This window comes from Lasioglossum baleicum, chromosome 11 (assembly GCF_051020765.1).
Source record: "Lasioglossum baleicum chromosome 11, iyLasBale1, whole genome shotgun sequence".
In the NCBI taxonomy this organism is placed as follows: Eukaryota; Metazoa; Arthropoda; class Insecta; order Hymenoptera; family Halictidae; genus Lasioglossum; species Lasioglossum baleicum.
Genome location: NC_134939.1, coordinates 15,650,771 through 15,664,797, shown reverse-complemented (window position 1 = coordinate 15,664,797; position 14,027 = coordinate 15,650,771). Strand labels below are relative to the sequence as shown.

At 33.5% G+C, this 14,027-nt stretch overlaps 1 protein-coding gene across 2 annotated transcripts; it reads right to left on the bottom strand.

Annotated features, from left to right (window-relative positions):
- Positions 1-326: 326 nt before the first annotated feature.
- On the bottom strand, positions 327-13,964 carry Acph-1 (venom acid phosphatase). Of its 2 annotated transcripts, none has more exons than XM_076433365.1 (7): positions 13,686-13,964; positions 4,829-4,955; positions 4,311-4,421; positions 3,157-3,422; positions 2,555-2,838; positions 1,773-1,981; positions 327-928 (listed from the first exon to the last, which is right to left on the bottom strand). In XM_076433365.1, the coding sequence occupies exons 2-7, from the start codon at positions 4,937-4,939 to the stop codon at positions 701-703; spliced, it is 1,209 nt and encodes a 402-aa protein (XP_076289480.1). In that variant the 5' UTR covers positions 4,940-4,955; positions 13,686-13,964; the 3' UTR covers positions 327-700. The 2 variants fall into 2 exon arrangements, with proteins under 2 accessions (XP_076289480.1, XP_076289479.1); XM_076433364.1 differs by lacking the exon at positions 13,686-13,964 and adding an exon at positions 9,487-9,626.
- Positions 13,965-14,027: the final 63 nt, after the last annotated feature.

Sequence of the window (14,027 nt, the reverse complement as noted above, 5' to 3'; positions counted from 1 at the left end):
CACGTCGGTGTTCTCCTTACACGAAACAGTCACGTAACAGCGAAAATACTTTGTAAGAGCGCGATTTCTCGTTTAGTGTGCTCCCCGATAAACACAATGCAAGGTTTACTGGATTCTGTTACGATTTAGAAACGCGGAGGTTTTTATCATGGAATGAATCATTTGTCGTCAACCATTATACTGTGGAACTCCATGCATTTATAGCCGAGAAATATTGAAAAACTTGTAAATTATGAGTCTTAATAGCATTCATTGCATCGTAAGTTCTCGTAAAAAAAATTGTAAAATTGTTCTATAATTATATGAAAACTTATATAATAAATAATAAATAATTGAAAATGTCTACTTGATTGATCGGTTGGTCCTTTAATTGATATACAATATCTTATTCTGTTATGCTAGAGTTAAAGCTATTGCTTTGTAGCTACGAATTTATGCAACTCTGTATCTTATTTAATATTTAATGATGACAGTCATTACATGTGTATATTTATGTATACCAGTATATACATAGAGTTTATAAATAAATAGAGGTATTATTATACTAGATTAGGAGGTGGTGCTCGTATAAAATTTCTATCACAATAGCAAAAAGACACACTTAAATTAGAAGATTACATTCAGCATGTCGCGTAAGTGTTTTCTCTTTGGATTGGCGAGATGAGAGTCATCCCAAAATTGTGGCGTTTGTACTTTTCATTTAGTTGGTTCCAGATGCTCTGGCGGCGACTATCGTGTTAAATCTTAACAAATCCAGTTCCGCATCTGGCGGTAATTGCATTGTCGTACGCTTGTTGCACTGTAGCTCTTCTTGTGTCGGTATCAAGTCCTCAATTATTTCCAAGTACGAATCCAGAGGACATAAGACGTCGCAGCCGGGCAACTGAAGTTCCTCGACTTTCGATGGAATGCCCAAGTAATGGAGAACCTAAACATACAAATCAAATGTTAACAAATAAACTCAATTTTCAATGTAAACACTTTCTAAATCGAAATACTAAATGTCCGTGTAAGTAATTGTTTTAGCCATATAACAATATCTCACTTAATTGCATGCATGTTTTAGTTTCATACGGTAAAATTTAAATCGGTAATTATTAAAATTATATAGTCAACTGATATATTTATAAGAAAATAATCAAATATTTGTAGACTGCGGATTTGATGCATTTATGACAAAAATGGACACGTACAATTTAAAACAGTGGACATGTAAAAAATATTTAAGTACATCAATGTGTTCGTTTCAGCTTAATAGAATAATTAAAACAAAAATACAATTTTTATTTGGCTCCTGTGCCCTGCAATCAATGCAAACATTTTTTATTTTGCATAAAGATCCGCAGTCTAGATATTAGAATCGTTGTGACAATGTGGTTTTCGTGAATTACCCAATTATAGCGAAAAAATAGTATCAATTCTATTACTTTCACTTCGTTTACTTGATTTACAATTATCTTTTTCCGAAGAAACTGACAATTACGAGTTTTTCAACGATCAGAAAACACGCTATAAAAATTATCCTTTTTATCTTATCGTTCCATCATTTCAACGCGTAAGGACTTCCAAGCAATTTTAAAAGAATTTTAATAACACGATTGCATGTTGCGTGTATGCTCGCGCCAATCAGTCACATAAGTATACATGTGGATAAAGTATCTGAGTTAAACGATATTAATTTTGCTCTTTCCGACTTTCTTACTTCCTATTTTCCATGTTTAATTTTCGTTGTACTAACAACAGTAGACAAATTATTAAGATTTTCTACATACCTTGACGAAAAAATCGTTATCTATTTCGTGAAGCTCCAATATTACAGAACTGGAATATGCAGGAACATGCGGCTTGTAGAGATTTAAAGCTTGCAAGAGAGCAGCAATGTTAGTTTCATGTCCGCTGTATAGATACAGTTTTCGTTCATTTTCGGATACTCCGGTTATGAAATCCAGCATGGTTCTTGTGACTCGACGGAGATACGGTCCTGAAACATTAGAACGCAGACCCATTAGTATGTATTGTACTATTAGTATGGCCATAAAATGGTAATGGGTTGTTACGTAAGAAATGTGACATTTTAAAATGCATGTGTTACAAAATGTACAGTAGAGCCTTGATCTAAGAAAACGGAAACCGTAGGGTCTACGAAAAACGAATGTCCCCTTCAAAACTTCTTTATTTTTCATTATTTTTTCATGGGATCTTCAGCAACTAATTTGTGGCATTTTTCTGATTAAAATTACACTAAACGCGATATAATTTGAACTGTATTTATTGGTTTAATTGACGGTATGTGCAGTAAGTTTTCGGTCGCGCGAAATAGTAGAGCCACAGGATCTAAGAAACAACACGGACCCGAGAGTTTTTCTTAGATCAAGGCTTTACTGTATGTCGTTTTAAAATATATATAAAACCGATCTTTAAGATCCTGTCTTCAGTTTCTACTTAAAAGTGAAATTAGATATTTAAGTCGAGTTTATTTCAAGAGTGGACGAATAAACATATTAACGATAGAAATGTTTGTTTTAAAACATTTTAATGAAAAGAGATGTCATACCGGCGTATAGCTTCTTGAGCGTAGGTGTAGAACTGGCAATATCGTAAGCGAATACAGTTCCATTCAATAATTCGCCATCAGGGAAGATTTGGCGTGTCCACGATGGTAAAGGAAGACCAAGAGAGTATTCAGCCATTAATGTATGATAGAGATAGTACATGTCTAATGGCGTAGATATATTTTTCCCCGTCCATTCTGTTAACTGCTGCATAAAGTTATTAAACTTTGACAGTCCATATTTTCCTTCGGGCGACTCCAAGACTCTGTTGTATTCTGCTAGGTATCTGCAAACAAAATATACATTTATACATTTATACGTGTGCATGAGAATTAGAAAATAGCGATGCAATCATGTGAGATGTAATTTTTGTCACAAAGGGCAAAAAATATTAGAATCTATCGGAGCAGTATTCTTGTCTTCGAGAAAATTGAATTTGAAAATTGGGAAACAATTTGACTAGCTCGTCTGTCCATTACTTGCATCAATTTTTCACTGGAGTGTGCAGCGTTGCATGATTTCACGCTGTTGCCGGAAGAATAAAAACCATTTTAATCTGCACGACTCTGCGGTCTACTTAAAAATAGACTTCGTTGATACTTACAAAGGACAGTCATCGGGGAGAAAGATATTGTCTTCAACTCGGAGTAAATATCTCGTAGGGATCGGTTGCCAATTCAAACGTGGGTTCCATTTTTGCTCGGAGTTTGGTGGGAAAATCGCTGCGAGAACAAGTTGCAAAGACATCTTCGTTCTGTCATAATCTGAACTCAGACCGGAGACAGATTGTGGTGTGTAGAGATCCCCCAAGAATGTTGAGTATCTTTCGTGGAGGACATTTCCCAACTGGAACTCTCGTCGTTTTCCTTGCTGAAATATATCAAATATTTGTTCGTTAATATTTAGTGTTTACGTACAGATGAAATCGCAAGAAACGGGAGGTAAATGAACATTTATTTCTTTCATTAATTATTTTAATATGCTAAAAATGTGTATTGATATCTTGAAATACTTTTAATCGTTTTTCTGTTTTAACTTTTACTTGTTCAATATTTTCATAATGGCATATAATCCGTAATCGACGCGATCGACGGTTGAAACGTCCCGAGAAGCAAAAACGGCATGCGTTTTTGCCGAGTAGGACACCCGTTATTAATCCTACATTATTTACAACAGGAACGTTTATTTCTTTCGGTAAAATTATAACTATTAAATGCAGCGAATACACGTGCTATCGCATAGGAATCGTCTGACCATGAACAACAAATTCTACTTTGTGCAAGCACTAAAGCGAAGCGCCAAACGAAAAAATGTTATTCCTTTTTTTCGACTTATTTTTACGTGTAGTATCTAGACTGCGGATCTTTATGCAAAATAAAAAATGTTTGCATTGATTGCAGGACACAGTTGCGAAATAAAAATTTCTTTCTTCTTTAAATGATCTGTTTAAACTGAAACCGATACGTTGATGTCTTTAATTCTTTTTAATATGTCCACTGCTTAAAATTGCGCTTATCCATTTTTGTCATAAATGCATAAAATCCGCAGTCTATCACTCCCTGCTCGGTTGTATGTACCACTCGTCCGGGAATACCCTGTATAAAGTATTCCACCAGTGAATTACATAATAAATTATGTTGTTTCCCAATCTTCTTCAGGTAATAGAGGTTACAGCGTTATCGAATTATGCAATAACAATTACGTAATAACGATCGTAATTAAGAATTATACATTATTTGTATGATAGAAGTAACTTACATTAGTCAGCTGACCTCGACCCTCAGGATAAAAGTCGTAATTCAGGTACGGATCATTCGGATACGTTTCAAGGGGAGTATCATCTGGAGCTCTGTCGCCATGTCTGAATAGCTGTTAGAAATACGAATGGTAAGCATAACAAACACGTAACTTCCAATAAATCATTTGCGGCTTTATTTTCTGTTTTGAAATAATGATTTTAAAAGTGAATGATGCTATTACAATAATCCTTCTTATTTTCACTGTACACTTTCTGAGGTATTCATTCTAATGCAGCTATGAATTATCACATTTCGATCGTTTGGAATAACGATGCAAAAAGTGCAAGACATTGTTGTATAAATAGAATATGTAAACATTTGCTATATTATTGATCTGTATTAGGACGCAGCTAAGATATCGCTTAACAATTATTCCTAAGCAAAAAATGTCACATGTTCTTTCACTAAGCTCTTCAATTATTAATTATAATTTTCTGTACAAGAAATAAGTGAAATATAAGTAATTTTGTGTCTTACCACGCTCACTTGTTGGAGTTCTCCTCGAACGGCTCCGATACAAATAATTGCTGCTAGGCCAATGATTGTATACATTGATGAGGAAGTTCTATAATCACTAAACCGAACCATGTTGTAGATATTCCTCCTGAAACGAGAAAAATACGCTCAATTGAAGCTAATTTAAGAAATCGAGATTTTCCCTATATTAGTCAGTTACGTAAAGTAGATAATAGATTCTAATCGTTTCTTTTTAATTAATGTAGAACTGTAGACATACATTTCATAATAGAATATTTTTTAATGCAGTCATTTAATTTTTTTTAAATTAATGTAGACTTATATTATATAATACAATATATATATATATATATTTTAATGCAATCAGCATTATATTCAGTACTAACAAGCGTGGTTAATCATGAACTCAGAAAATAACGTATAACTTTGGACTTATACACAATGTAAAAGTGTAAACAATTGCTTAACATGCCCTGCACCTTATTTAATTTATAATTAAAGATTTTGCATGAACGTTTGGAACCCGGATGCATTCATTTTCTGATTTACCATTCTGTTTTATGATGATTATGCAAAAACGATTTAACAAGAACTGACTCTGTGTATGTCAATTAGGAAACAAAAACACGGTCTTTATAAGTAGTAAAGTTACATTTCCGGAAAGCTGTAAATGAAATTATTAACAATTGCAAAGAACGTGCATTAATACGTTTTAGATTTCAACTCGTATTTTAAAGGAAATCATATTTGTAAAATTAGAAGGACTCACTAAAAATTTTCCCATATATCTATAAAATTAGACAAAATATTCAAAGAGACGCCCTAATGCTGTGTAAACGTAATCACGAAACGGTGAAAAAAGACAGAAAAGTGAAAATATTAAACAATGCAGCACGAAAAGAACATTAAACAAATTGTAAAAGATCATAGATCGTTATTCGTAATAATTGTACCAAGTTCATACAAAATGAAAATGTTCTTGCTCAATTATAACAAACAGGTTAAAAATATATAATGATTGTAATAGGTTGAAATTAATATAACAGCATTTTGAAATTCTTCTAATGCTTTTACTATATTGTGTTTAGCTCACTCACTTTTGAGATAGGTGCAGAAAATCCAGTCTACTTATATCAATTTGAAAGTTTCGATCTAACTAATTTAAGGATGAAACTATATGTCCCTCTTACGTTTAAAATAAATAAATAAATAGCGTGGACACGATGTCGACGATGTAAATGAATAATACTGAAGTATTAATTGCTGACCCAAATGGTGCACTGTGAGTGTCGGGCAAGCTGCAAGTGATTTTAAAGGACTGCAACACGTCAGAGGAGCTTGTCCCTTCGTAGAACCGTTTCCCAATTTTGCCACAGCGTGAAATACAAAGAGGGAGTCCCCGTTTCAAAATTCATTGTCCTCAATTACAATCTCTCGTGTGTAACGATAAGGAAAACCATACGAGGACTTTCTGGACTAATGACGTAGACTCTGACGGTAATACAACAAAAATATAGTGACGCGTGATGAACCAGTATATTACGTATAGAGAACAATTCACGAAGGATGTGAAAGGAGTTTCCCATTAGGTCACTTTTACACTTCTCCTTTTCGTTAACCTTCGCGATGTGTCGAATGAATCATTCGAGGAAGGTACAGTGAATCACAGTAATATCCGAACATTTTTAAAAGGACCAATTTTTTTAGAAGATCGAAAGGTTCGAATTACAGAGTCTATGACTTTGTCTACCAATAATTGGTCGGAATTACAGAAAAAATATTAAAAGTTATTGTTTACATCTTTCTTTTATATAGGCCTAAATTTTCAACGTTTTAAAATCATTAAAAAAAGAAACTGCTTTCTATTTGGTATCTATTGTTTTGCATAGAGTCTAACAGAGAATATTAACAGCCTGGAATAACTTGTGAACTATTTATTTTGTAAAAACATTATTTTACATAAATTGTATGCAGTAGTGTGGGTGACAAATAATTAGACAGCGGATCTTTATGCAAAATAAAAAATGTCTGCGAGAATTGCATCAAATTTGAGTGATTCTATAGGATAAAATAAAGACAATACAATAGAATAAAAAACAATAGATTAAAGTAGACATACTTCGAATGATGCACACATAAGGAATGTATGGATACTATGTTTCACGATGTTCCAAAAGCCAGTCGTTCTAAGTTCATTGGCGCGACTCTAAATAACAAGAATTTCAATTTCGAAAGAAGCAATTTGTCGTGACATAACAGACCTCGATTACGAATTAATTCTCTGTATAGGCAGCCGCAGTGTTCGAACGGGTGTAAAAATGGAGGACGACCATTTACATGCTTCGTGACGAAGTCGTTAATCTGCAGCTGTGTCGTTAGAGAAACCATTAAACCGTGAAATCTGCAGCTCTATGCAAGTAAATCTTACCTTGCACAAGATCACACAATGATAAGCCGAGAATTTATATGAAAAGTTTGCGATTTTGCGGAAGTGAATTCGCGATTACATAAACTCGGATGACACCAGATAAGAACAGTGGATAACGCATTATCATTCGAATAGAATTATCACTCGATACACCAGCAGGCCATTTTTCACATTTCGGTCGTTAATCTTCCCATAAATGACAAGGTTTAGGCTTCCTGCCGTTTACCGAGAGCAATCGGAATACATATGTAGTTGAACAATGTGCACGAACACTAACACTGTGCAAAGAAAACTATATGCAAGCTGAAAAAGAAATTATTATTAACTCTAGGTTCACGGGAACTGTAAAAATGACGGTTTCGAATATTTTTAATTTACGCTTGTTTTAAGATCTATGAGGAATTATTCAACAAATTTATTTGTTCTTTGGTATGTATGTATGTATTTGATCCATTATTTTCAAAACGTACTCTATAAAAAAATATATAACTCATATAATTTCGATTAGTTTCCTTTAAAAAAATTACATGTATACTTTGACTGCTAGTTTCTTTTTTTAATTCCTAAAAATTAGTATGAAGATGGCCCCAAAAACCAGAATGCCCCTTAAACAAAATTTTTGACATTAACGTAATAAGTATTTGTAGCACATGTAACGGTCAATAGAAAATCATGTAAGGATTTCTCATAAGTTTTCTAAATCAAAAATCATGGTTGTGAATGTATGTGTTTCTATTCATCACAAAAAACATCTACATCTTGTCCAAAGGGACGAGTACGACAAAGTTGATGTTACTCTTCTCAGATAGGCAGCAAAGGACGCAAGCAGTTAAATACTTTATCCTCGTCTCGTTGGACAAGATATATAGTTATTTATTCTCATTTTTCAAGGAAATTTTAACAATGTAAATACAAGTTAGATAAGATAATTTCAATAATTCTCTTTCTAAGAAGTTCTTGACCTTAAACATTTTCTACTTCTACTTATACCATGAAGTCAGTAATTAAGCCAATTTAACATAAAAGGCCACATGGAAATTACAGTCATGTATAAATTAGTTGGTATAACTAGGACTAGGTTGGTATAACTAAGAATTTTACGAAAAAAATATTTTTCACTCATTGCAAATATGTTGTCGAATCTCAATAACAAATAATAAGAAATCTTAATTGTTCAACTTGAATAATCAATTATTTCTTTCAGATCTTCATAGCTCATTTCGTATTCACCAAATGATGTAAAAAAATGTCCTTTTTAAGTCAATAATTAAGCAAATCAACATGAAAGGACACGTGGAAATTACAATTATACAAGTAATTATTAAAGAAATAAAGACATTTCCACGTAGCTTCACTGTTTCTTGTAATCAATGCAGGCAATTTTTATTTTGCAGTATGATCCGCAGTCGACTTATGAGATATAACAAATTTTGTAAACACAGTGGACTCTGTATCCGTAAACCGTAGTGACCCGCTGTATCTCATATAAGCAAGAAACATATCTTATAATAATAATATACATATACTTTATTTCAGCCTTACGGCTAAGAAATTGGACTTGGGTATTTTACAAACAATGCGACTTCATGTTTACAAGATATAGCGGTTTACTCCGGTTTACAGACACATAGTTTGCTTCGTTTACAAAATTACTTGATACAGTTACAGCTGTATCGTGTAACTATAAGCATAGTAACGATGTAATGTAATGTTTAAAACATTAAAACAGTACAAACACTTCGGCACTCTCATTAAACAACCAATATCATAGATTTTCTAAATAATATCTACATCAACTTAATAATATTTGTGTTCGTTAAAACTCGCTTCTTATTAGACACATTAAAATCACCAAAAACTGTCATAATAAATATTACAATAACACTGAAGCTAACTTTGAACAATGTCACTGTGACCTTTTTTTGTTTATCAGAGCACATCGCATTAAAATAATTTTGCAATAACACTGAAGCTAATTTTGAACAATAACGTGACCTTTTTTTGTTTATCAGAGCACGTCGCATAACGCAATAATCTGCAGTAATTCTATTTACTGCTAGCTTTATCAAAGACATTGCAAAGCCATAAAATGTCTGATGTATTGTTTATGTAGACGAAATATTTATTTGCAATTGCTTTTAACTTCGTTGAAAATAATTAATTTTACGTCACTGTGTGTCATTTATATCTATTACTTTCGCATGGAAATAATAGTTTTTTAATGACTTACTCAAAGTGTATGAATGTCCTTTTTGCTCGAAACACAGCGGCGAAACTAAACAAATATTCCAAACGTCTACGTTTACAACATATTTGTACACTTTCGTGAATGACTGCGTAGCAATAACCGGTTTAAAGCACAAGTAAAGCAATACTGTCTGAAATATCGCGTATATAATACGAAAAAGGTATCTTTATCTTCAGAGAGCTAATGTTCTTTGCATTTAAATGTACCTCTTTTGTTGATAACTTATCTGCGTATCAACCATAATGAAGTGTTTTATCTGGATAATTAGCTGACAGACAATTTGCGACACTACTATAAATTCGTAATAAACGACGTGTTTTTACATCATTTGTAAATAATGAGTGCACAACAATAATCAATTCCTTCGACGAAGTCCTTTCGGTGAGCAAAATTAGCTATGAAAATCTGAAAGAAATTGATTGTACAAATTGAACAATTAATATTTCATATTATTTGTTATTATTAGTTAACATAATTTCATGGAACAGTGCGATATCTTGCTTATGAGATGTAGCGGGTAACTACGGTTTGCGGATACAGAGTTCACTGTGTTTACAAATTAAATAAAGATAAAAATTGTCTGCATTCTCACACACATAACTAGAAACAGAGGAGACATGGAAATGGCTTTCCTTCTTTAACAATTTTTTTGATCGGTTTAAAATAATATATCCATATTCTTAAATTTTTTCAAGGGACCACTCTGGTCTTCAAATGAAATATATGGAACGCATGAAAAATATTTCTTTAATAAAATTAGAGTCTTGATGATGATGATGATAACGAGAAACCTTACACCCCCTTAATGGTAAAAAGATAATTATCTTAGCCACCTTGGTTCTCATTAAACGTTATTATTATATTCTATTAATATACATAAACAAAGTATGTCTAAAATGATAATAACTTGAAACGTGTCCTACCAAACTAATGCTTAAGTAGGGTTATAATTATTATTCAAATAAATTATTTTAACATAAACTTTACTGCGATAGGAATGAGGAAACATTGTCCGTACTACGAATGCAAATATCTGATATGTTTGAATTATAAATTATTGTGAAGAGTGAAGCGTTTATCATATACGCAATGGCTCCAAAGCTTTTATATGAATGACACCGCTATGGATTTGAAGATTCAAGCCTCCTTTTTACAATGACTCCTTAAAAATTAATCCTTTTTTCACTGTTTCGCGGAACAAGAAAGGGACCAAAAAAAATCGTAAAAAAGAAGCCTCGAAAAGAATTGTCCAATGCTTTTAGTGTTATCAGTCTTCCATCTATGTACATAATATGTTTTCCAAAAAGTAGCAGAAAAATATAAACGAAAGTAAAGTCAAAGTAAAGGCTTCAAGCTTTAAACTGAGCCTAGGGTTAATGTTGTAGGAATTTTTTATACGGAATTATAACAATTCAAATGTCGAGAATTTTTAACAAATTGGAAATTGAATGGTCAAATAGTTTTTTGGACTCACTGTAGATGCTTTCTATACTAGTACTACTGTAAAATTAATTAGGCATGCATTGTGAGAATGTTTACTTGACTATCTCGCCTGGAACAAGTTTGATATGAATCATTTAATCATTCACATTGTCTTCCGAACGGTACATGCTACGTGAATCGACTAGAGTGGTCGATAAGATTCACAGACCAGAAGGCACTTGATTATGTGTATCATTTCACTAGATAGCAAGTAAGGATACTGTATCTTACAGAACATTTGTACACAAGTGCTATCTGTTCACGAATGGGATCAATGAATTTGTCGAGTGACGTCAAATCCTCACAAAGATAACCGAAACACGCAAAAGTACGATTAGAAATACGTCAAAAAATTTAAATTTTAGTTTGTTATTCTGAAGACGCCTTGGGTGCGTGCTTGACACGTGGTTGGGTCTATTATCATGAGGACGATAAGATTCTTGTTGGAGCGTATACTCGGCTGATACACGTAAAACGGCTTTACGAAATGCGGGTTGTTGATAGGACAAATGATCCACAGAATAATTATCCGCAATTGTGTATTGAACACGTGATGCATTATCGGTTTAGTATATGTTACGCGCAATTCGCTTTACTTCCTTCTCGGAAAGCAACAGGGTGACCCGGTTTTAAACAATCAAACTCCAATAAACAAGAAAACAATGTTACATAAACATAGGTGCGCAAACGGTTTCAAATATGTGTCAACCTAGGCACGGTTGGGCCCCTCAAACGCTTGCTTCCCCCACCACCAACCTCTCTTTTAGGCAGCGCGCACCTTTGTCGCGTTTGCCGGTGTCACGTGTCTTTGTTGCCCCACCCAGTGTCGCCAGATCAAAAGTTGTGTCCCACTCTACCTTCCCCTTCTACACTATTCCATGCTGTCGTGCACGTGTCCAGTACTGGCAGAGAGAGGGTAACTTTACCCCCTCCCCTCGTCTGGCGACACTGCCTTGATGTAACCGTCTTTAAAACAAAAAATATTGCACTATAAGAATATTAAGATATTCTTCATAATTAGCAGCACTGTTCCTTTCTGCTTAATTTCTTTATCAAAATAATTTCGACCTAATTTCCATCCTAATTGCTACCTTTACCTAACTAATTTCTTTATCAAAATAGTTTACTTTTGATATAATTTAAATGAAATTATTATATAAAATCACGCGACAGAGAAGTTGGACAGGCCTGGTTACGCAGCACATACACAGTTTCTTGCCTTTCAAAGTTCGAGTGCTATTCTTTCCCAATTAGGTACCAACTTACATATTGCCTAAAACTCATACTTAGTTGCAATCAATACTGATCATCGTCGATGATAACACGTAATCATTTTACAGCTCCAGCATTTAAAAGGTACTCTGCTAAGCGGAGATAATAATATTATACTCATTTGTCACGTTCGTGTAATTGTTCTTCGAAAATTGAACAAATATACGGAAAACCACACAGTACTTATAATCTAGTTTTGAAAATTGTCTGTCTTTAGTTTCCTATTAACATGATACATGTTAACTTTTAAATAAAATAGAAACAGAATGTAGTGGCGTTATTGTAATGTTAAGATAGACACACGCGCATTAGTCTTGTCAAATGGGCCAAAATTTGCAATTTTAATTAATTGTACTTTCCTGGTAATATTTTAAACTTATAGACAATACCGTATCTATGTAGATGACGGAAAAGTCGATTGAAAAGAAGGAAATCTAGACAAATAATACGGTATCAAATGTTTCTACACAATTCATCGTTTCCGATTCACCCTATAAAGATTACAATGATTTCATCAAGGCAACTATTTATAACTTTTTTGTTATCTTATACAAAGCGTACCTACGTGAAACATTCTACTATCTATAATGTATCTCTTGCAGCATTCGAAACTACGACATGACTGGATTAAGTAGATTCAGCGTTAATTGGGACAATGATTGATGGGCTACAATTAAAATTACCATTTCCTGAGCAATTAGAATATTAACTACTTGGCGTAAAATCTCTGACCAGTTTTGTGATAAAGATTTCACGCAACACCTACTAAATGTGTATGGCATTCGCTTCACTTAAATCGGAATAAAATTCTAATTTTCTAGGAATATTTAACATTAGAATACATATAGACATACAATAAATGGAAACTCGTATTTGTCTTTCAGAAACGTATTGATAACAAGAAAATTCAAATAAGAATAAAAGCAATAGAAACAGAAATTATTTTGCAAAGGGTTAAGAAGAAATTCGCATTTATCAACTTTCGAACTATATGAACTATGGTTGTGTGTGTGTCTGCATGAATATCTATAACTTTTAAAATCGTTTAAATATCAAAATCACTCTTTCACCAACTGGATCCCACTTTGTCAAAAATCAACCGTGTGAATTATGTTAATAATGTCGCTTGAGAAATCTTACTCCAAAAATTGGAATTTGCATGAACATTCGTAGTCTAATTATGAGGAACTGAGTAAAAATTTTATGAAACACAATAATCTCTTATGCAAGCCATGTTAAAATGAAATTACAATTATTATGTTTACTGACGATTACAATTGTTATGTTTACTAACATTGACTGAAACCAGTTTTGGATGAAACCGTTATTATGTTTAAATAATATAAAAGTTTTCTTGCGTTTCCCAAACTAGAAAACGCCGTAAACGCACGAAGATACTAATGATAAGAGGTTCTAAGATATCTTACTTTGAGCAGACGTAGGCCCTAGGCCTGTGGCGGTTTCGCAGACAGCAGCAGCGTGTCCAAACAATCTCCACCGCCGCTGCCTCCAGAAATCATTTTATAAGACTCACAATCTTCGATTGCAGAGATTCTTTGGTGGAAACGAACTGATTGTCAAGCGGTAGACAAAGCTCCGTCGATCGCTACCACTGATAAAGACGACGATTTCACGCGAAGGTTGCCGATTAAATTAAGCACGAGCGATGCACAAACGCATGCGGACACATCAAAGACACTTTATCTGATCGCAATCATCAGCCGAAGGAGTGTAAGCGTGTAAGGTGTTGTGCAGTCCTTCGCCAAGTT

What these genes read in the sequence shown, in the direction of transcription:
- Acph-1 (XM_076433365.1), bottom strand. Translation starts at nt 4,939, where the DNA reads ATGGTTCGGTTTAGTGATTATAGAACTTCCTCATCAATGTATACAATC. An exon ending in GTCGAGGTCAGCTGACTAAT is followed by an intron (nt 3,423 to 4,310) that starts GTAAGTTACTTC and finishes GATATATTTCAG; the next exon opens with CAAGGAAAACGACGAGAGTT. An exon ending in CTCCCCGATGACTGTCCTTT is followed by an intron (nt 2,839 to 3,156) that starts GTAAGTATCAAC and finishes TTTTGTTTGCAG; the next exon opens with ATACCTAGCAGAATACAACA.